The sequence below is a fragment of the Eublepharis macularius genome, chromosome 10 (genome assembly GCF_028583425.1).
Source record: "Eublepharis macularius isolate TG4126 chromosome 10, MPM_Emac_v1.0, whole genome shotgun sequence".
NCBI lineage: Eukaryota > Metazoa > Chordata > Lepidosauria > Squamata > Eublepharidae > Eublepharis > Eublepharis macularius.
In genome coordinates this window covers 13,064,428-13,088,590 of record NC_072799.1, presented here as the reverse complement: position 1 = coordinate 13,088,590, position 24,163 = coordinate 13,064,428, and the positions used below count along the sequence as shown (strand labels likewise).

Genomic DNA, 24,163 nt, shown 5'->3' with positions numbered 1-24,163 from the left:
ATCATTGACATTAAAGTCTGGGTATAAGCAACTAAGGAGAGGGGAAGAGATCTATCGTACAATCTAGTTGTGCTCTGAATATACTTTTTTGTTAGTTTAAATCTAATTCAAATCTAGGGCTTGTATAAGTTCCTATGCACTTTCTATTGTTATTAGTATCTTTTCTTTAAAAAAAAAAGCCCCTTTACTCGCTTTCCATCACTCCATGATACAGTCATCAGATAAGGCCACTGCCCTTTTGCAGTCTGTCCAGGACAGGGTTACCCTCACCAGTTCCTGGGCTACCTACATAAGATCATACACAGAACTGCACCCTGGATTCATATTCACAAACACTGAGCTCAGGATTCCCAGTTCTCCCCACTGAAAGTATAAAAAAGCAATAATCGCCTCTTTTGTAACCCAGCCTGTGAGTTCAATAAGATAAATGCCAGCAAGTTTCACTTAGATGAAGCAGGAATCAAATCACATCACATCGTTGTAATTTTTTTAATCCCACCTTCACTCCAAAGAACTCAGGAAAACATACACGGTTCTCCCCTCCTCCATTTTATCCTCACATCAACCCTGTGAGGTAGGCTCGGCTAAAAAACAATGACTGGGCCAAGGGGACCCACCGAGCTACGTGACTGAGTCCGACACTTTAACCGACATGCCATATTGGCTGTCAACAAGCTGCCTTTGTCTACAAGATTTGTTCCACTTCCTCTGGGCTTAGTGGGGGACGAGTGGCCTCAGGGATCCAGCAATTCCTCACCCTTAGCACCTGCTGGAGCTTGCCTTCTATTTTGATCTCATGACTCCTTGTTCCCATTTCACAGATTAAACGCCAAGAAGGAAAAACAGTGACTCGCCCGAGGCCTGAGGGTGGAATCCGAATTCGGGTGTTGCATAGCTGTCTCACAAGTTCATGCCGAGACTCAGGGTTCAGGATGCACTCCGTAACCCAAGTGCCTCCACAAAAGATAACTATGCTCAGATTGGAATTATCAACTGTGCAAAGCCATAAAACCACAATCGAGCAATTTAATTAAAAAAAAATACACAAAAGATACATAAGCAACTTCAGATGATGATCGGGTGGTTTCTCTCACAGCTACACTTTTTAAAAAAAGAAATTTGGAAATGATTCAACCGACTCTTATGCTGATTAAACAAACGGAGACTTGAGCCTTTTACATTCTCTTGCCACAGGAATGCAATCTGGAGTCAGATCCCGCCACGTCACACTAATGCAAACCGGAGCAGAACTTTTGTTGCTAGCAAGAGCTCTGTGCCGTCAAGGACTACGCCTAACTGATGTTTTATGAGTGAAGGAGTAATGCTATGGGAGTCAATTCTATAATCAATTAGGATCTCAAACATTGGGACAGATTCTTAAGACGAGACAGGAAACCAGCGTCTTTTTTAAGCTGACTGCTCATCTTGAGTTATGAAGCCTACCCTAGAGGCGGGGGAGGAGGAAGAGGAAGAGGCAGAGAGAGGGGCTATTTCTTGCACAACTTTTTAAGTTCCACTGAAATAAGGAGCAGAATTGCTGGTTTCCGGCTTTCGTACAGAGCAAATGGCGATGTCAATACTCCGATTATTTGGACTGCTGCATCTCTTCTTCGTCACCGCTGTCGTCCCTGTCATCTCCTTCCACCTTCTCTTCTGCTTTTTCTTTTATAGCTTCTTGAGGGAGAAAGCGCTCAAACTTTAAACCTAAACCTTCGCTGGTTGAACTTCGAATAATCAAGCGTGTCACAAAGGAACCTTAAAAACAAATTGGGGGGGGGGGGAGAATATGTCTAAGTTACCCCTTTGCTGCTTGTGGCAATTGCCAATTCCTACGCATCGCAAGATACAGTACTACATGACATAATCACAGAAAGAGTTGGAGAATGTATTAAAGACACTATTTTGACGAAGTTAACCAATTCTATTGCAATGAGAATGATTTAAACATATGCTTCTTGGTGGGAAGGCGGCATGGTATAGCCCGATCTCGTCATATCTCGAAAGCGAAGCAAGGTTCCCCCTGGTCAGTACTTGGATGGGAGACTAGCAGGGAAGACTAGCGTTACAATGCAGAGGAAGGCAAATGGTAAACCATCTCTGATCCTCACTCGTCTTGAAAACTGTTGACAGAGTTGCCATTCATTGGTTGTGACTTAACAGCACACACGTACATATAAATTACCCCCCTGAAAATCAAGACTGTTTAAAAATGGTTTATTGCCAGGAACAAGAGACAAGAAATGATGACCGAGAGCCCAGCACATGTAGAGAGGTCCCACCGTTGCTGTCAAACATACGGAGCTCTGCAACCAATAGGAGGCTCTTTTTCCTTTCATAGCTGGAACTGGAGAAGCATCCCCCACTCCAGGGCTTGCACAACTGGGGCTCTTACTGCAATGCCCTTTGATAAAACAGACTAGCTGCAATCCAGTCAAGCAGACCCAATTTTGCAATCTAAGACTCCTCCAGTTTCCGGCTATGATACAAAAAGGAGCCCCATGCTGGTTCCAGCGTTTTATCAGCCAGAAGTTAACGGGATCAACTGGACCAATTAGAGCTTGACTAAAGGCTCCCCAAACCACAAAGCTTTTGATTGATTGTGCTCCGTGCAGGAGGGAAGGATGAAGGAAACACACAACACTGGCAAACCACGCCAGTTTCAAACAAAGGGGGTTGTTGCGATGTCTGTATACAGCGACAACTTCTAGGGATCTATGAACATGGCTTAATAATAACTGCTTATATATTACTCTTCTAGACAGATTAGTGCCCCATTCGGAGCAGTGAACAAAGTCAGTGAACAAAGTCAGCAGTGAGTCAAAGTCAGCTGGGGAGCTGCAGTGAAAGGAGTGGCTGACCCAAGGCCACCTGCTGAGCTCGTGGCAGTAGTGGGAGTCAAACCAGCGGAGCGCTGATTCACATCCCAACCACTTAACCACTGTGCTACAGCAGCTCTCAAAAGGAGAGCTGTTATTATTCACAGTGGGAAGTCTCCAAACATCACCTCCGCCATTAGCTCAAAGAGCGGCAAGCCCATTTGCAACAAGGGGATAATAATCTGGGCCTACCTTTCAGGGCTGTTGAGACAATGACATGAAAGCGCCATAGGAAATGCTCTTTCAATTATTTTCACTCCAGCAAGCACGTGCGTGTGACACTAAGCCGCTGGTGCTGAAGCAAATACAGCAGTAAGAGAAGATGCGGAGCTGCCTTTTAGATTTGGAGAACCTGATGCACCAGGGGGGAAGCGGATGGGGCAGAGCTGGAGACACCTCTACAATGAAGTAACAGGGTTCTCTTTAACCTTAGTGCCGAGCAGCTATCAGCTGAGGCAAAGAAAAAGGGGACATGATGCTAAGGTCACTGGGAGATCGCAACTGGAAGTCAGAATTTGAGTCCAGTGGCACCTTAGAAATCAGCAAGATTCTCAGAGGGTAAGCTTTCAAGAGTCTGAGCTCTCTTCTTGTGTCTGAAGAACGGTTTTGAAGTATTGGTTGAATTTTGAGAACTGTAGAATTAGGATTGTGAAATAACATTTCTTTCTTTAGGTTTTTTTAGCTGTTTTTGTTTTTTTAGCAGGAGTTTTTTTTCTTTTATCTGTTTGAGTTCTTTTTTTAAAAAAATTTGCAATATATGCCTTTGTTATATTTTATATCGTTTAATAATAAAATTATTCTATTAAAAAAAAATGGTGCTTACGCTCTGAAAATCGAATGGGCCTCTAAGGTGCCCCTGCACTCAAATCCTGCAGATCTGAAGAAGGGAATTCTGACTCTCGAAAGCTCATACCCCGAAAATCTTGTTGGTCTCTAAGGGGCCACTGGACCCAAATCCTGCAGTTCTACAGCATGACCAACAAGGCTACCCACCTAAACTATCAACAAAACTATTGCCCTGGCCCAAGAGAGGATTCTGTTGACCCCCAGAAAAGGCTACACTGAAGATTATGAGACCTTGTGTGCAAAACCCCATATGGGATGTAGGTTTCAATGAGTGGGACCGCACAATGACGTCACTTTGGGTCAGGTGGAAAAAGGGGAGAGTTTTTTAAAGTTTAAATCGCCCTTGGTGAAAATGGTCACATGGCCAGTGGCCCCGCCCCCCGATCTCCAGACAGCACACAGAGGGCAATCTCAACTCCCCTCTGTCTGGAGCTCAGGGGGCGGGGCCACTGGCCATGTGACTATTTTCAAGAGGTGCCGGAACTCCGTTCCCCCGCGTTCCTACTGAAAAAAAGCCCTGGGGGTGAGGCACTTCCCTCTCAAGAGACACTGATCCTCTTTCCAAAGGATGACAGGTTCCGTTTTAAAAGATTATTAGCATTTATAAAGCAAGGTAACCAGTATTAACAATACTTTTTAAGTACATCTCACCCGCCATACTGTAACTGTTCTTTATAGTCTGGCCCAGAAACACAGGGGCTGCTTATATAATGCGCTTTGTTTGTCCCTTGGTGGCAGAAAGGTGCTCCCCTAATTCAGCTGAGTCACGTAATTGGCTTTTAGTACCAATTAAGAGACCAAGAAGATTGTGGCTTACCATAGCTCAAAGGTTTGTATTTACAAACGTCCTTAACCATCGCATCCAGATTGGCAACGATCTGATCATTAGGCATATCCAGCTGAAAGAAGTTAATGCAAAATTAATGAAGCAGAAATCATTAAACGCTGCCGGATTAATAAAAATTGCAGCGTCAGGGGTAAATATTTAATCAGAGCTCTGGGCCTTGGTTTTGTTTTGGATTTTTTTAATAATGGGAGAAATGTTTTCCTCTCTGTTGAAGATGCAAAGTACTAAAAATGCCAGTAGCGTTATTAGCTCAAAGATACCCTTGCTGTGACAATAAAGGGGAAGGAGAAAAACCCTTTAAACCAAACCCAGCGACTGCAAACAAACGTGACAAGGTATCTGTATGTTTATATGTATGTTTATCAGAAGAGGATCCGCAAAGACTTGCAAACAGGGGAAAGTCACAGGTTACAACTCCCTTCCCTCCCTCTCCTTGCTTCCAGACCCCCTTCGTTCTGCCAACTCTGGCTTCCTCCCTCCATCTCCAACTCTGCTCCCCACTGGCTCAGCTCCAAATACCCCACAAAACTGCTGATGGCTCCAGATCACCTCCCCTGCCCTTCACCTCTTTAGCCCTGTTCATAAGTTACACTGAACGCAAATATAATCTGTATACAGCGCACACTCGATTTTAAAAAATACGCGCACTGAGTAGTTCTCATGTTACATTCAAACATGTTCAGGTGAATGTGTGATACGAGCCCCCACATTTATCCAGGTACTGGCCCTGAATTCAATTGTAAAATGAACACACGTTAGCTCTCTCTTATAAACAGGTGCCTATGCGTTCACTGTAACGTGTAGACAGGGCTTTTTTCCTAGTGGCAGCCACCACAATAGTTGGGCATCTTTTGAATTGCTATGGCTACCTAAAAACCCAGTCTGCACACATACAGAGCATTGCTCCCTCACACCTGCCATGTGGGAGGGCGTGTGGGTGGCTTCTGACTTACAGTGACTCTATGAAGTGTGTGTGTTATGTGCCGCCAATGGCGACCCTATGAACGCAAGGCCTCCAAAACGTCCTATCATTAGCAGACTTGCTCAGATCTTGCAAACTAGATTTCATTAAGTCAAGCCATCTCGTTTTGGGTCTTCCTCTTTTCCTATACTGCCTTCCACTTTTCCTAGCGTTACTGACTTTTCCAGAGAATCTTGTCTTCTCACGATGTGACCAAAGTACGATAGCCTCAGTTTTGTCATTTTAGCTTCGAGGGAGAATTCAGGCTTGATTTGGTCTAGAACCTGCTTATTTTGTCTTTTTGACCATCTGTGGTATCCGCAAAACTCTCCTCTAGCACCACATTTCAAAAGAATCAATTTTCTTCCTGTCAGCTTTCTTCACCGTCCATACATGAAATGAACGAAATCCTGTCCTCATCATAGTTGACTTATGGCGACCCCTGGGGGAAGTTTCATGGCAAGAGACTAACAGAGGTGGTTTGCCATTGTCTATATAGTAATGCTATGCTCTGGCCTAGCAAACTCAGTATTTGTCTGTTGCTAAGATCTCAAAGACCCCAGGCCAAGGTCATCCCCCAATTCCTGCTACCCTGAGGTTCAGTTAACTCAAAATGCCAGGGACTGAACTTCTGTGTGCAAAACACGGGCTCTGCCATGAAGCTACACTTCCTGTTAGATATGCTGCCTTCTTGGCTTGTTCAGAAAGGAAACCTCTTACGTTAGCAAAGGGTAATGATTTACCAGATCTTTGCTAATGTACTGTAACTACCCAGCCCTGTGGAATGACCTGTCTCGTTAACTGGTCAGAGAACGGTGTTCCTAAAAAGGTACAAAAGTAAACCAAGTACTGCATTCATGTGTATTCTCAGTAAATTATTAACCCCACCTTGAACCAAAAATTTCACTTGGGCTCATTTGCAAACTTCCTTACGAAACTTACCGTTGCGATGCATGTCTTGATCAAGTTATCGCGTTCCACCGTATATTCACAGCACGCTCTGAAGAAGTTGAGCATCTTTGGAATGTCGTAACCAACAGACCCTGGTTCAAATGCAAACCAAAGAAGAGCATCATATTGTATGCAGCGGCTCCAACGTGCCAACAAAGCTCTGCATGGACAGGAGCTACCTTGTTCCTCTTTGACGTCGAAAAACATTCCACATACCACAGTTTGGATGCAAGCGCAGACCTGTCCCGGGCACAAAAAGGACAGGAAAAACCTAGGATTGCCTCTGTGTTGAATCCCCACCCTGCCATGGAAGCTTGGGCCAGTCACACACACTTGGCCAAACCTACCTCATAGGGGTGCTGCGAGGATAAAACAGAGGAGAACAGAATGATGTAAGCTGCTCTGGGTCCCCATTAGGGAGAAAGCATGGTATAAGTGGAGTAATTAAGAATGTGTAAGAGCTTTGCATACACACATATCAAGCCAACATCTGCATTTTAAATGTTCCCAGTCTAAGTAACAAAAAAAGAGCAACATTCCTATTTTCACTCCCTTATCTAGACTTGTGCAAGGTATACCGAGGTCCCCCCTTTACTCACTGCTTGGCCCCCCAACACAAACATTTGAGGGGCTGGAGATCTACAGCACCAGTGAATATGCTGGCTTTTCATGCACGCTAGACCCCCTTGCCTCTCATGTGTGTGTGTGTGTGTGTGTGTGTGTGTCATTTATAGTCTGCCTTTCTCACTGAGACTCCAGACAGATGACATAATGTGAGATTAGTAAAATCTGTACCAAGGACATTTCCATACAGTATGTCATAGGATAAATAAATACAAGTTTCCAAAGACATAGCGTTAGCCAGGATCCAATGCAAAGTTGAAGAACTGCTGAAACAGAACATAATCAGTTGCAGGACTGACATTAGACAATATGAAGCACAGGTAGTATATAGGAGTATTTAAAGCAACAGATAATATGTAAGGCAACATAGGGGTGAAGTCTATGGTCCCTGACTCATTAGCGAAACATCTGAGACCCCCTCCCTACAATACCGCCCTCCTAGCTGAATAAAAAGCCTTTTTGAATAACTCAGTTTTGCATTGTTTGTGGAAAGGTTGTGGAAAGTGGGGGCTCTCCTGACCTCCTCAGGCAGGCCATTCCACAGGGTAGGGGCCACCACAGAGAAGGCCCGTGTAAGGGCTGCTGTTGATTTCGCCCATGTGCAGTTTGGCACCTGCCCTTGCTTCACTTGCCAGACTCGCTCGACACGCTTTACCCTTCCTACGACTACCCTAGGGTGCCACCATGCCTGCACTCTGATCCTTTGCAGCCAGGATGTTAGATGGCAACTGGAGACAGGGACGTTTCAGTAAAAGCACCCAGTCTTCAGGATGGGATCTTAAAAGCTAGCACAGACAGAGAGAGTTCACAGAAGGCTACCTTCCCCTCCACTGAAGCCCCCTCCCACCCCAGGAATCCTCTCCCAAGGGAACTCTGGCAACAAAACGAGAGGCAGCGTAGCATGCTGCAGCCAGAAGGAGGAATCAACAGCCCTTACAAAGTCATGAAAAGGTTTATAAAAACACACGTGGGGATGGACTTTTGCTGATTCCTCCTCCCTCTCTTATGGCTGAAGCCCCTTGAACTGCATCATGTGTTGTTCCTAACGCTCCTCCCATCTTCAGGCACAGTTTTTCAGAGGGTTTAGGGAGCTGCAGCGAGGTGGGGAGGACCGCGAAAACCCCTTCCCTGAGTTCACTCCGCTCCTAGCAGCTTAGGGTCCAACCCACCACCCTACTACCATTCCGTTCCACTGACCGCTGTGGTAGTGAAATCCGTTCTTTACGCAGGTTAGATCTGGTTTTGCATCCAGCGTTTATATACTGCAAGCTGCTTTAAGCCTTGTTGAGAGGGATGTGGGATAGAAGCCTTGAGAATAAGCTCTGCCTGGTTGCAGTCCTCTCGGTCTCAGGCAACAGAGCCTCAGCTGGATGCTGCAGGGTCCTAGCACCTGCCACACCCACCCTCAGCCTATCCTACCCTCACAAGGCTGCTGTTGTGAGGATAATCAAAAAGAGTCCAGTAGCACCTTTAAGACTAACCAACTTTATTGCAGCATAAGCTTTCGAGAACCACAGCTCTCTTCGTCAGATGCATCTGATGAAGAGAACTGTGATTCTCGAAAGCTTATGCTACAATAAAGTGGGTTAGTCTTAAAGGTGCTACTGGACTCTTTTTGATTTTGCTACTACAGACTAACACGGCTAACTCCTCTGGTTGTGAGGATAAAATGCAAGCGTGGTTCGGGGGGGGGATCCACAAAGGTCACCCTACACGCCTTAAGGAAGGGCTGGATCAAAAAAACATGTCAAAGAATAAGAGGAGGGGAGGTGTCTGAACTAAACATACACTAAGCAAAGACAAAAAACTTCTAAAAATCCAAATCCTCTTTGTTGAGCTTTTGCTGACTCATGCCTACCCCAAAATTCCCTCCCACTCATGTCAGCGTAGAAGGAGAAATTGACTCTAAGAGATGGGCTGGTTCAGTTGCAACATCAACCCCCACGCTTAAAATGTTAATTCTCCATTGACGCCCCATTTCCACCCACCATGTTTTGGCGAATGCAATCCCTGCTGAGTGTTATTTTAAAAAGGGGGGATTGGAAAGACCTTCCTTCTACATTAAATATACATCTCCCTTTGGGTCTAGCATGCATCTGGTCCATTACCCCCTCTTATACTTCTGACAGGCTAGCAATTTATCCCATGTATTTTAAGAGCGTGGTGAAAATATGTTGCTTGTAAACACGCTGTACTGACAGCTTGGGCAAGAGAGCATTCAAACACTCTTCTTGCTTCAGCTAAACATCTTGATGGACAAGAGGCTGGTTTTTTTTTTTTTAATCCTCATACTGGAAATTCCTCAAGAATCATTTGATATGGGACTCATAAAGTTCAGTTTCAGGTGGGTAGCCGTGTTGGTCTGCAGTAGAACAACAGGATTTGAGTCCAGTGGCACCTTAGAGACCAACAAGTTTTTCAGGATATAAGCTTTTGAGAGTTAAAGCTCCTTTCTTCAGACGCCTGTTATCTGAAGAAGGGAGTGCTGACTCTTGGAAGCTCACATCCTGAAACTCTTGTTGGTCTCTAAGGTGCCCCTGGACTCAAAACCTGCTGTCAGAAAGTTCAGTATCTCTGCCAACACTGTTATAGATTATTTTACAAGGATAACTTTCATTCCGTTTTTCTGTTTTAGCACCTGAGATAGTATTCATTTGTGTAATGCCCTATACTCAAAATCACAATACCTAAAATACTGGTATCTGATGAAGAGAGCTGTGACTCTTTAAAACTTTTACCCTGGAAATCTCATTAGCCTTTAAGGTGGCACTGGATTCGGATCTTATTCTTCTACTCCAGACCAATACATGGCTACTCACTTGAAAACATCAAAAGCAAATCTAAAACAGACGAACAGCAGATTCCGATAAACAGTTTAAACCTCCATTTAAAAGGACAGGCTGGATTCTGCAGAGTTGTTCTCTGAACAGCGAATTTCCTCTGGTGCAAAGAGCTTTCTGCTGATGCAAGAGCATCCTCCATCGCTCGGAGAAGCTCCCTGTGTCAGATGGATCTGCAGAATCTAACCCGACTTAAAACAAAAAGCAAAAAAACCCAAAACCAAACCCACAGACACAGACACAGAGATCTACAAAATACAAATTCTACTGCATTCTGGAAACGCAAAGGAGCCGCTACTGTCTCTGCCTCTTTCAGGAAGCAGCATTCATTTCTCAAGCGCTGCCTCCTCATCCATTCCCAGCCTCAAACTGATGATTTCATACCTTCTAAGCTCTGTACTAGTGGAGGGGGGGGTGCCATATGGTCATCTGCCCCCCATGCACGAGTGGTTATAGTATACCAACCCACACCTCCACCTTTCTTATATAGTATGCAAGGAAGGTGAAGAGGGTCCATCTGGGCTACTGGAATTTATGTTCGTTGAGCCTGATTATAGGATGTACATCCATTGACATCAAAAAGAGTCCAGTAGCACCTTTAAGACTAACCAATTTTATTGTAGCATAAGCTTTGATTTTGCTACCACAGACTAACACGGCTAACTCCTCTGCATCTATATCCATTGACATGTGATCTTAGGGTTTTTATCTTTTGTATTCTTGTTTATTGCTGTAACCCGCCCTGAGCCTGCTCGCGGGGAGGGCGGGCTATACATTTAATAAATAATAAAATAATATTTTAAAACTGCTGTGCAATGTTAACAATTTTAATAGACCCTGATGGATCTAGGAGGGAGTCAACAGATCAGTGCCTGCAGAACTGGTACCCAAAACACAGGGCTTAGCCATTGCTAAAGCAAGGAACCGCTACTACTCATAGACTGGGAGGGGGCCTGCTTGTCTCACCAGTGATTAGGGTCCTCTTGTCCCCCCCCCTCCTCTGCAATCCAGAGTATAAAATCAGCTCCATGTGCAACTAAGCAGAGAGGAGGGGGCATAGTGGAAAGTCTCGCTTTAGAAATGTAGAAGAAGCTGATGTCGGTTCACATTCTCCCGTCCCACAATGGGACTGAACAGCAGACAATATATGTAGCCAGGGCTTTTTTTCTGGGAAAAGAGGTAGTGGAACTCAGTGGGTTGCCAGCACAGGGGGCAACTCCTGGCGGGAGGTGGTGCCCCTGGTATCACATGCGCACACGCAAAGTACATGCATGTTCCCAGGACCGCACAGTCACGTCACTTTGGGTCAGCTGGAACAAGGGGGGAGTTTTTAAAAGTTTAAATCACCCTCGGCGAAAATAGTCACATGGCCGGTGGCCCCGCCCCCTGATCTCCAGAGAAAGGGCAGTTCAGATCGCCCTCCACGCCAAGTGGCGTGGAGGGCGATCTAACATCCCCTCTGTCTGGAGATCAGGGGGCGGGGCCACCGGCCATGTGACCGTTTTCAAGAGGTGCCAGAACTCCGTTCCACCACATTCCGGCTGAAAAAAAGCCCCCATGTGAAAACTTCATGGGTTTTTTTCTCCTACGAGCAGCTTCATTTTGACAGTTTTCCACCAAATGTGTATAATGTGGGATACGCTTCTTTGTTATTAAGGGAATGAACAAACAAACAAAAATGACCCTTACCGTTTTTAGACTTCGGGTACTTGTCTTTCAATACGGGCCTTAAAGTGGTAAGCTTGGGTATCATTGAAGGCACGGTTACGTAATAATCTGCTTCAAGATGACCACCTAAAATCTGGACAAGACAAATAATTTTTTTTAAAAAAATAGATGGAATCCCCACAGCTTATGTCTGTATCAGTTATCACATTATTTTAACACACATCAGTCAGGAAGAAAAAAACCACATTCACAGATTTCTCCCAAGAGTTCATACCCTGCCAAACATTCACAGCAATCCCACTATGAAAATATATCCAGAGAATGTGCCAGTCACATTCTTCCTGATGCTGCAATAAGAGTGATACCATGCAATCTCTTGATAATGGGATTTATTTAGCTCTTTTTTAAAAAAAAATCCTTTACCTTTCCTCCAAGGAGCTCATGTGGTATACAGGGCGTTCTCTTTCTCTACTTTATCCCCCCAACAACCCTGTAAGGCAGGTTAGGCTGAGTGAGAGAGGGCGAGAGAGCAGGGCTGGCCCAAGGTAACCCAAGGAACTGCGTGCTAGAGCGGGAATTTCAACCCGTGTCTCCAACTCTCTTAACATTTTGCCACACTGGGATAACTTCAGCATCAGAATTTTGCCTTACAATTATGTGAGAATCCAAAACGACACCAGAAGGGGAAGCTGCGGAATAAGCAGGCAGGAAAAAAGATCAAAGATCTTCCGCAGAACTGTAAACAATAGATAACACTTAAAGTGCACCATGCAAAGGCAATTAATACAAGAGATTGAATAACATCTATTTATACTACTAAAGAGCAATATATCAGGTGGTAATTCAATGTACGTGTATGTACCTGATCTGTCTTCAAGTTTAATTGTATTGCATAATTATTGTTGGATGTGAATTGTACATTGAATTAAGGTAAAGGTAAAGGGGGATGTCGCATCACGACGTTTTCCTGGCAGACTTTTGTTACGGGGTGGTTTGCCGTTGCCTTCCCCAGTCATCTACACTTTACCCCCAGGAAACTGGGTACTCATTTTATCGACCTCGGAAGAATGGAAGGCTGAGCCGGCTTCCGCCAGGATTCAGGTAGCCGGCTTAAGGTTGACTCCGCCAGGATCGAACTCAGGTCATGAGCAGAGCATGGGCTGCAGTACTGCCTCTTACCACTCTGCGCCACGGGGCTCCTGTACATTGAATTACCATCTGATATATTTCATGCACCTTGCACTTTAGTAGTATACTTATATGTTATTCAATCTCTTGTATTATTGTCTTTGCATGTTGCACTTTAAGTGTTATCAGTTGTTTACAGCTCTGCGGAACATTTTTGATCTTTTTTCCTGCCTTACAAAATGTGAAGGCAGGTGCAAGAACAGCCCTTTCCACCACAGGCCCTCCTCAACTAAAAAACCTTTAAGATGCATCCCTTCCTTGTATGCTTATCACTGCCTGTCGTTAGAGAAAGGAGGGGGAAAGATTCCCCATGAAACAACAGCTATATTCATTTCAAAATTTATTGCCAATGCCACAGATCGTAACTACTAGAAATAATTTTCAACGGCTATGGACTGTAACAACAGATTTCACACACATAAAACCCCAAGAATAAAGCCAGCTTAATTACATTCTACATAAATCCCAGCCTGGGATCGACAGTTAAAATAATACAAAATAAAGAATTTATCCAGATGGCATTGTGTGAGCATCAGTAGAATTCTGATTAAGCTTGGCTAATGCGAGAGGAAAAAAGAGAAGCTTCTTTTCTGCGTAACCCATTCGTTGTAATTGGAAGCAGAAAATCTATTTTGTTTTTGGCTGAACCAAACACTTTTCACCCCCCTTGGAAAGTTGAGATCAATATTTACTTTACGGACTCTCAATTGCAGGACAAAAAGATAAAGGCGGTGGAGGACGTCCTGTATCTCCTCTGCCAACAGACACGACAGTCTAGATTATCCAAAACATTCTCTCTACAAAAGCTTCCCTCTATAACTGCAGAAAGGGCTTAGATAGTCCAGAACATGATGGAACTGTCCCTCTAGAATTGCAAAAGACACTTGCTGAGCTTTTCGGAGTAGAACTTCCCGGTTTGTTCTTGTCCATGTTGGTTGGAGAACTTTCAAGAGCACATCAATATTTAAACATCACAAACCAAGATGCTATTCCAGTTCGAACTGAAAGGGCAGTCATGCTCTCTCAGCCTAAGTTAACCTCAAAGGGTCGTAGTAAAGAAAAAAAGGGAGGGGAGAACAAGGTTATGAACAGCTTTGGAAGAAAGGTGTGATTATAAACTTCCAAATAGGTAAATTATTATTATTATTACTTTGAAGTGCGAGGGGTTGTCATATTGGTTGATCTACGTTTCATTACTTACAGACTTAACTAATTCAGATCCTCCTACAGCCACAGCTCCGTGTTCTTTTGCTAAAGCAGCTTCATCTGCATTCTGTAAGAAAACGACAGCTTAGCTTGGCGATAGTGGAAGTACAAGTGCACAAGCTCCCTTTGGCAAGCAGGGTCAGCGGCCTGTGTAAACACACGCTCCTCATGGGGTAGACTGAGGGGGGGGAATAGGTAGGGCAAAGGCTAACCCACCAGATGGAGGGAGGAAAGCACAGGGTTCATTGGAGCTGTGCACCTCCCTCCCCACCTGGCATGGCACATAGGCCGCCAGCAGCTGCCACCTTTCCTGCATGGTGCAAGGTCTGCCCCTCATTTGGGGCCATGGTGGGGAGCTACCCCCCTGCTAGGGCCATCTGGCCCCTGAGCTCATCCCTGTCAAATTTCAGGGTAGCGGGATTTGTATCTGGCAGCACCTTGGAGACCAACAAGATTTTCAGGGTATGAACTTTCTAGGGTCAGAGCTCCCATCTTCAGATCTGCAGGATTTGAGTCCAGTGGCATCTTAGAAACCATCAAGATTTTACAGGTAGAAATAAACATACCCTATAAACCGGAAATGCTCCTGTTAAATATAATACTGGAGGAGCTAAACAGGGAAAATACATATTTGATAATACATATAATAACAGCAGCAAGAACAGTATATGCCAGATACTGGAAAAACACAGATATACCAACAAAAGAAGAACTAATAGAGAAAATCTTAGAGACGGCAGAAATGGACACACTGACAGCATTAATAAAAGAAATAAACGGACATGACGGAAAACAAAAATGGACCCCGTTTTATAGATGGGTAAAACGGAAGTATAAAATAGAGACATAACTATGTTAGCAGAATACAATCAAATGAATGAGCAGAGTAAAGAAGTACTAGAATTAACGAGTGCAGACTTATAGTGATAATAGCATAGTCAAAATAGTATAATTATGACGGAACTGTAGAGATGAAATGGAATGTATGATTTATAACCTGTATCCAAAGAATGTAAGACTTTTGATTAATTTTGTTATTAGAATAAGACGGAACTAAAACAAATTAAAATATTTTTTAAAAAACAAGTTTTTACAGGTATCCGCTTTCAAGAATCAAAGCTCCCTTTTTCGGATGCGGGGAGATCTCCATCCCTCCCTGTATCTGAAGAGGGGAGCTTTGACTCTCGAAAACGTACGCCCTGGCAATCTTGTTGGTCTCTTAAGGTGCCACTGGATTCAAATCCTGCTATTCTACTGCAAACTAATACGGCTATCGGCCTGAAACAAATTTCTGGGTGTTGTCTCAACTAGGCAAGCCCAAGCAGTTACTATAAGCTGCCAGACAGACAGCTTTGCTTGATAAGTCTGCCCAGCCTGCAACAGAAGGCTGAGATCTCTAAGAAAGGAGGAAGAGTTCTGCGACATCTTGCCTCCTGGGAGACAAGGAATCAGGAGGACATTTCAGGCTCCAGGCAGCAAGAAGGCTGAACGTCACTGCATTTTAGGGGCCGCCTGCTGCCTTGATCTCAGAACAGTTGCATGGCGTCCTCAATACATGCCCCTCCTTCAAATCCCAAGTTACCTCTTCCACGAAGGCTTTGATCTAAAACTTCACTCCTCAAGCCTTCACCCGCAATAAAAATGCCTAAATCTGAACAGGGACTCTTGCTGGTGCCAGACTGCACATGGGCGAAATAAGACAGCAGCTCGTACACGGGCTTTCTCTGTGGGGGGCCCTACCCTGTGGAACGGCCTGCCTGAGGAGGTCAGGAGAGCCCCCCACTCTCCTCTTTTTCCGTAAATGATGAAAAACCAAATTATTCAAAAAGACTTTTTACTCAGATAGGAGGGGAGGGTCTCACATGCTTCACTAATGAGTTAGGGACCATAGTCTTCACCCCTATGTTGCCTTACATATTAACTGTTGCTTTAAATATGTACTCCTATATACTACCTGTGCTTCATGTTGTTTAATGTCTGTCCTGCAATTGATTATGTTCTGTTTCAGCATTTCTTCAGCTCTGTATTGGATCCTTGATAATGCTATGTCTTTATAAAATTGTATTTATTTATCCTATGGCATTGTTTATGGAAATGTCCTTGATACTGATTGTACTAATCTCACACTATGTAATCTGCCTTGAGTCTCAGTGAGAAAGGCGATTAATTAATTAATTCATTAATTAAATCTGCATAGCAATTTCACTTTAACTTTCAATGCACATCTCCCAGCATTTCCCATTATTCCACTGCTTCCCCTCCTCTCCCCTGTGATTTCCCCCACCTCCATCTACCTTTTGATTGTAAGCTCCACGGGGCAAAGCCTGTCTTCTGCTTTTTAGCCTATAAAGTGCCACAGACACCGATGGGGGTGCATCCATAATAAAACGACAGCACACCACTCAAAGGCGAGTTGTGGCGTCTCAGTTTTGTTAATTTAAACACATCTGCTTTTTCTTCCACTTTGTTTTAGGGAGAGCGTTTTCCATCTTAAACGATGACCCAGCTACAAAATGCATACAATAAAAAGGAAGCTTTGGGACCACGTGTAGGAAATCACCTCTGTGAATACCACAACCTTGTGGAAGTCGTCCACAAACTGGTAAGGCAGAAGAACAGCAGCAGCAAAGGGCTCCACAGCTTTCTGAAACAAAAGTAAAGCTAAATTCACATAATTCACATTATTTAGTGTACCAACAATTACCTTAAAAAGATTTAGCATCTCAAGAAAGGTTTCCCCAGTGATGAAGGAGAAAGACGAAGAGAAATTCCAACTTAATAATGATACATGAAATACAGTGTCAAGGAAATTTAACTACCTAATTTGGGAATCTTTCTCTGGGCTATATCCTTGAACAAACAAACCTTGGTTCGTTCAGACAATGAGGACTCCACAACCTGCGAATGAGCCCGTAGTGTCAGAAAATGGAATTAAATTATGGTATGAAGCAAATTAAAAAGTTCAACCATCGTAGGCACAATAAACAGTTTCTGGCGTACCTTCGTGTCCTTTGCCATATCCAGGGTGAAATCAGCATACACATGCTGTCTGGGGTCAGTAAAGTCCAATTGCTGAAACTTCTTCAGCATATCTACAGCCACTTCTGCTTCATAAACGGGTCTCTGGTAGTACCACGTCAAATAGACGTCATCTGTCGGCCCACATGGCAAGCCTGGCTTGTTCCGTTTCTTTTTGGGGGCAGGCTCTGGTTTGGAAGTTTTCTTTCCTGCACCACTTCTGGATTTTTTTTTACTGGACTCTTTCCTTTAAGAAAATAGATGCAATAAAAGAAGAAGTCCAGCTTGTTGTAGACTGGCAATATTAAAAACCACACACACACACACACCCAAACTTCTTATTCTATTTATCTTTTTTAGCCTGTCCTTCTTCCAAGGAGCACAGGGCTGTACGCATTGCTTGCCCTTCTTTCAAACAACTACCACAACAACCCTGTGAGGCAGGTCAGGCTAAGACTGCCCGACTAATCTAAGGTCACCCTGAGAACTTCGTGGCTCAATAGGATTTGAACCCAGGTTTTCCAGATACTACCCCAGCACTCTAAGCTCTGCAACACATTGGTGCTGCTTCAAAAGAAAATATGCGGGTGAGCTGGATGAAGCAATAGAAAGAAAACATCCAAAGAGACCACAGAAGACGTTTTTTAAGCGTTGGTAGTGGAAAGTGCTGCAAAATTGCTGCCATCTTATGGCAACTCCATAGGATTTTCAGGACAGCCAGTTTGGTGTAGTGGTTATGAGCGTGGGACTCTAATCTGGAGAGCCGGGTTTGATTCCCCACCCCTCCACTTGAAGCCAGCTGGGTGACCTTGGGCTAGTCATCATGGCTCTCTGGAGCTCTCTCAGCCCCACCCACTTCACAGGCTGTTTTGTTGTGGGGATAATAATGACATACTTTGTAAACCGCTCTGAGTGGGCATTAAGTTGTCCTGAAGGCTGGTATATAAATCGAATGTTGTTGTTGTTGTTGTTGTTATTATTATTATTATTATTATTATTAAGGCAAGAGACAAGCAGAGGCGATTTGCAGTGCCTGCCTCTGCATAGTCACCCTGGACCAGCGCCGGATCTAGAGTTGCCTGCGCCTGGGGCAACCCTAGGCCGACCACCTTGCGCGCGCGGGCGCACTGCGCACGCGTTCCCCACACTGTGTGATGAGGCCACTTCGGTGACATCATCACACACGGCAGAACGGCAGAGGCAGCGTGCGGGGCTGGGAAGCCGCCCGCGCCATTCACCTCCCCGCAGGTGAATGGCACAAGCGGCCTCGCAGCCCCGTGCACTGCCTTTCACCTGCCCCGCAAGACAGGGGGCGGCCGGCTTGCCGCGCACCCCCTGCCCTGCAGGGCAGGCAAAAGGCAGCGCAGCCACCCGCACCATTCGCCTGCCCTGCAGGACAGGGGGAAGCTGGCCGCCCCCTGTCCTGCGGGGCAGGCGAAAGGCAGCGTGTGGGGCTGCGAGGCACGGGGGGCTGCTGCCTGCGCCCTCTGGCAGCTGCTCCCGGCATCCCTTCCCTGGTGGCGCCGGGGGCAGACTACCCCCCCTGCCCCCCCTCGATCCAGCCCTGCCCTGGACTTCCTTCTGGTCTCCCATCCATGTACTAACCAGGAGGACAGACTCTGCTTAGCTTCCCAGACACGAGATCAGCACAGTCTGGGCCATCCAGGCCAGGGCTTCTGATAGTTCTGAAGCCTTTATTTACCATTCCCGTTTCATTTGCAGCTGGCTGTTTCTTTTCAAAGGTATTAAGAACATTTATTTGCTGCATTTCTGTACTGCTTTCCCCTGCTGCTGAAAGCAGTTTACTAAAAAAACCAAAGATTTAAAACTAACCTGGAAGTTGATATATTAAAACTCAAATGTAATGCAAGTGGATCTGTCCTGGTCCATCTAGTCTAGCACCCTGTTTCGCACTGTGGCCAACTAGATATCCCCAGAAGGCCTACAAGCAAAGCACGGAAGCCAAATCTTTCTGTTGTACTGGTATTCAGAAGGGTTACTGCCTTTGAACATGGAGGTTCTATCTGATACGTTCCCTCTGCAACTCTTTCCCACAGAGATGTGGTATTCCTTCCTTAATAGTTCCCAAGCCCCAACTCTACCATAAAGTTTGCTGAGGGCATGAAGGGATGAGCCAATGCTAAGCCTTTTCTTATGTGCCCAAGATAATGCCAATCACCACCTTGGGGTCAGGAATTTTCCTCCAGGCCAGTTTGGTTGGGGATCCTGGAGGTGATTTGCCTTCCTCTGGGCATAGAGAAGGGGTCACTGGAGGGGTGAAGAGGGGAGGTAGCTGTGAATTTCCTGCATTGTTCAGGGGGTTGAACCAGATGACCCTTGGGGTCTCTTCCAGCTCTGTTTCTATGAATGACCTAGGACCAATCATATCCTGGCCAAAGATTCCTGGTCCCAAGGAGGCCCACCTGGCATCGACCAGGGCCAGGGCTTTTTCAGTCCTGGCCCCAGCCTGGTGGAACGCTCTGTCTTATGAGACTAGGGCCCGGCGAGATTTATTAGCATTTTGCCGGGCCTGTAAGACGGAGCTGTTCCGCCAGGCATATGGTTGATGCCGGGCGGTGCCCCCTAGCCAGGGGAGCACAGTATATGCCCTCCCTACTAGTGACACCTCCATCTCTTATATTGCCAAAATACTCTGGAGATGGCTAAATAGGGGGTCATCTGGATTATGTGCCGCTGTGTTTACATACATACATACACATATATATGTGTGTGTGTGTGACTATGTTTACATGTATTTTAATCTATGTATTAGGATGTTTTATGATTTTAAGTTTTATATATGATGAAATATATTTTAAACTTGGTTGTCATCCGCCCTGAGCCTGCTGATGCAGGGCGGGCGGAATATAAATTAAATATAAATAAATAAATATATTCATAGCTTTAGATATTTCACAGGATGAGAAGAATTTGTACACTGGAAAGAAAAAAAAATGTGACTCGACACCTCAGGCTCTTTTATAGCTTAAAGTCAAGATGTACGCAGAGTGGACACATGTTCTCTCGCCAGCCCACACTGGAATGAATTGATGCTGTGCAAGAAGATTATTAGAGTGCTCTGCTTTTCAATGGGACTTTCCAAAAATAAATTCCCACCAAATACAGTCAGATGCCTCTCTAAATCCTAACCTTCTTCCAAGGATCTCAGAACAGCATACATGCTTCTCTTTTCCCCAGTCCCATTTCCCCTAGAAGAATGTGACTGGTCCAAGGTCACCCAACCCAACGACCTTAACGTTAATGTGAGGATTGGTGCTAGGGTCTCTGAGATCTTAATCCAATTTCTCCCTTGCCTTCTCTCCTTTAAAAAAAAACACTAGTTTAAAGAGCAACTAGTTAAAAACACTAGTTCAAAGAGCAATTGAGATGGCATTCATGATATGCCTGAAAATCCATTTGGTTATCATCAAGATTCAACTTGATGAGTTGACAGTTTTCTTCTGTGGGCCTGTGGAGCCTCATTGTATATATTTGAAGGCAAGGCTTAATTACCCTTCCCACCAAATAGAATATGCTGGTTTCAAGCTGGGAACACAGCATGCTCATCATTTCCATTAATTTGGCTACAGGCAGGGTACAAAAACACGATTTTCACAAATGACTCTGCAGGATGCAAACAAACATCCCCCATCAATCTTCATCCCACCTCCTCAAGTGTACACTGAACGACAAGCATGACATTACCCAAGAATCAGAAGTATGCCAGCACTGTATCGAACACTTAATGAATATCTGGTAACAACAACAAAACAACATTCGATTTATATACCGCCCTTCAGGACAACTTAATGCCCACTCAGAGCAGTTTACAAAGTGTTATTATTACCCCACAACAATCACCCTGTGAGTTGGGTGGGGCTGAGAGAGCTCCAGAGAACTGTGACTCGCCCAAGGTCACCCAGCTGGCTTTGTGGAGGAGTGGGGAATCAAACCCGGCTCTCCAGATTAGAGTCCCATGCTCTTAACCACTACACCAAACTAGCTCTGGTAGTGGAATACGTGCTTGAACACACTTTCTGCTACTAGCAACACACTTGCCTGAGTTCTGTGTGTTTGAACTCACTCCCTGCTATTACGAACATACTTGCGTGAGCCCTGCTGATTGCTACTATTTATACCATGAATTTTAAAAAGTATCTTAGAAACATCCATCCTGCCTGGATCCAGATCCCGCTGATAGCATCCTCCCCCCTGCTGCCTCTAACCACCATTGATGAGAACATTAGGAAGAAGGCAGAAAGGAACTGGACACCCTTCGTTGTGTCTGGCTGCAATTGAAAATCTACTCTCTGAGGAGCATTGGTCATTCACATGGGGGTTTGATCCTTGTCAGCAACTTCAGAAAATAGTTTTGGCTGGAAAGCAGGACAAAAAGATATTTTAAAACGTTTTGTTAATCAACATGAGCAATAAAGGGAATTTACTTACTTCGCAGCATAGGGTCTACTGGAAATCAGTAAGTTAGCAAAACCGGGTACCACTGCAGAATGCTTACTAATGGTGAAAATACGGCTAGGACCGTGAGCAGATACTGTAAGAGAGAAAAAATGCTTCTATCATCCGTCCAAAAGAAGCTATGCTGAAACCAACAATGCAATCCTATACAGAATTAAATTCTTTGGAGCTCATTGACTTCCAAGGACTTCTAAGGGCGTAACTCCGTTTAGGATTGTGCTGTAAAATGCTTGATCACACTAGTTGTAAAGGACCTCTTCAATCTATAGTTCCAGAAATGGGGCAAAGGTGTAAAAAAACACTCCATCAGCACATGTATATTGAAGTAAAAGCTATTGAAATCCATTGGACTTGCTTCCTGATAATTATGCTTCTTCATTGAAGTGGTAAAACTGGTTCTGAGCTATGCCACTTCATAGAGACAGAAGGAGCTCACGTACTTATTCACGTAGAATTATTCTACAAGTCTCTTGAGGTTTTCCAGTCTTCTAGAATTATAACAAATTCATTTTCCTTCTGCAAAGTGCTCTGTATTGATGTTTTTCTTCTAATCTATTTACAGTTTCTCAAAAAAATAAAAGTCAACCCTTATTCACTGGAAAATCCTGAGTCTGGCTTTAATTAGAGCTCTACTTTTTCGATCATTTTGGCAACCTGCAGGGGAAAATGTGGCAGATATGAACCGATACACATTTCTTTTTAATGTCTGCATATAATATATGCTACTTAAACCAAGAATGTTTTTGGACAATATTTTTTAAAATCCCATCAAAGAGACAATCACAATCTGATCCTACGAAACAGTCTATTGGACTGTAAATGGTTCGGTTTCTGCGCTTTAAATAAAACATGAGTTCAGTAGCACTTTAAAGACCCTAAATTTATTCCAGCATCAGTTTCTGCAAGCCAGAGCTCACATCATTGTATGCACTGAAGTGTTCATCCATGATACAGACATATTTGTATTAAAAGCTGAAATAAAGTTAATACAATTATTTTAAAGAGACCATCCTGAATATAGACAAGTTTAGCAGTTGATTTAACCCCTCCCCCCTTTTTTTTCCAGGACACATAAAAGAGAGTAGCTTTCCACATTCCCCTGAGTGGAGACTTGAACCTGGGTCGTCCTAGTCCAAGTTCTCCGAGAATATGTAAATTTTGTGATAATATTTATAGGTGAGAAATACAAAGGACACATTTAAAAATATTTTATAGGACTAAAGTCTTCATAATAATGACAACAATAACAATAATAATAGCATTTGATTTATACACCGCCCTTCAAGATGACTTAACACCCACTCAGAGCGGTTTACAAAGTATGTTATTATTATCCCCACAACAACAAACAGCCTGTGAAGTGGGTGCGCCTGAGAGAGCGCTGAGAGAGCTGTGACTGACCCAAGGTCACCCAGCTGGCTTCAAGTGCAGGAGTGGGGAATCAAATCCGGTTCTCCAGATTAGAGTCCGTGCTTTTAACTACTACACCAAACTGGCTCTCCCAGGAGAAAGTAAATCAAATATCATTTCAAGATAAAACATACCTTTCTTTACTACCAAGCCTGCATATCAGAGAAAAGCATCATACTCTGCCCCCCAACAAGATAAAGCTTTCCTCAAATACACACAGCTTCCTTGTGTGTAACAGATTTGCTATCCTTTTAACAGACAGATGGTTCCTCTTGTGGGGGAGGGGGCTATATAACAGACAGAGACAGATAAGGTCTTGTGATGCGGCGAACCACCTTCTCCACTAATGGAAATGGGGTGGAAAAGGAGTTCAGTAGCTTCTTAAGGACTTAACACAATTTCATCTCTGCATGCACTTTACCAGACTGTAGCTCACGTCTTCAGGTGCAATCAGTGAACCTCACACTAGGCAGTCCTTTTGAACAGGAGGTACAATGATAGCGTAAGAAAGACCCACAGTGCATTTGGAGAAGGGGGCTAGGGTTGCCAATCTCCAGGAAGTCCCTGGAGCTCTCCCAGAATTAAAAGTGATTTCCAGATTGACAAAGATAGGTTCCCCTGGAGAAAATGGTTACTTTGGAGAAGGAACCTGATAGCATTGTAGCTCCTTTCCCTCTCCAAACCCCACCCTCCCCAGCTGCATTCCCAAACCTCCAGGAATCATCCAACCCAGAGTTAGCAACCCTAGTTCTACCCCAGAAAAGCTGGAGCTGGAATAAAACCTTGCCAGGATTCCAGGTACCCCTAAACTTCTCCTTACTTTTGCTGCAACAGATACTGACACAGCTGCCCCTCAGAGCAAAACTTGGGATTTCTACCTATCGTGACCTGATTATTACAAACGCCCGACGGCGGGGATTCGGGGAAAGGTTACAGTGCAATGCTATGCAGAGTTACTCCAGTCTAAGCTCACTGAAACGAACGGGCATAGACTGGAGTACCTCTGAATAGGATTGCACTGTAATTCCTGCGAGTCAAAGCTCCTACAGCTCAAATATATTATACTTGGAAGCAAGCCCCCCACTAAATTCAAGGCGCCCCTACATATATATATATATAATGACCCGGAAGCAAGCGAGGGCCGAGGAAAGCTCCCAGTTGGACAATGTTCTCTCCCCTACTCCTTATCTCGCCTCACCTGCCCTCAAGCAGCATCTCAGCATGGGCGCCGCCATCTTGCCTGCCGGGAAAG

General features: G+C 44.5%; 1 protein-coding gene across 1 annotated transcript; it reads right to left on the bottom strand.

Annotated features, from left to right (window-relative positions):
• Positions 1-483: 483 nt before the first annotated feature.
• Positions 484-24,163, bottom strand: MRPL1 (mitochondrial ribosomal protein L1). The gene is made up of 9 exons (XM_054990133.1): positions 24,110-24,163; positions 21,475-21,577; positions 17,008-17,272; positions 16,568-16,651; positions 14,003-14,074; positions 11,635-11,746; positions 6,473-6,573; positions 4,540-4,621; positions 484-1,755 (listed from the first exon to the last, which is right to left on the bottom strand). The coding sequence occupies exons 1-9, from the start codon at positions 24,144-24,146 to the stop codon at positions 1,586-1,588; spliced, it is 1,026 nt and encodes a 341-aa protein (XP_054846108.1). The 5' UTR covers positions 24,147-24,163; the 3' UTR covers positions 484-1,585.

Coding starts and splice junctions, on each gene's coding strand:
- MRPL1 (XM_054990133.1), bottom strand. CDS start 24,146: ATGGCGGCGCCCATGCTGAGATGCTGCTTGAGGGCAG. Junction 21,578..24,109: donor GAGATGCTGCTTGAGGGCAG/GTGAGGCGAGAT, acceptor TCTCTCTTACAG/TATCTGCTCACGGTCCTAGC. Junction 1,756..4,539: donor ATACAAACCTTTGAGCTATG/GTAAGCCACAAT, acceptor TTTGTTTTTAAG/GTTCCTTTGTGACACGCTTG.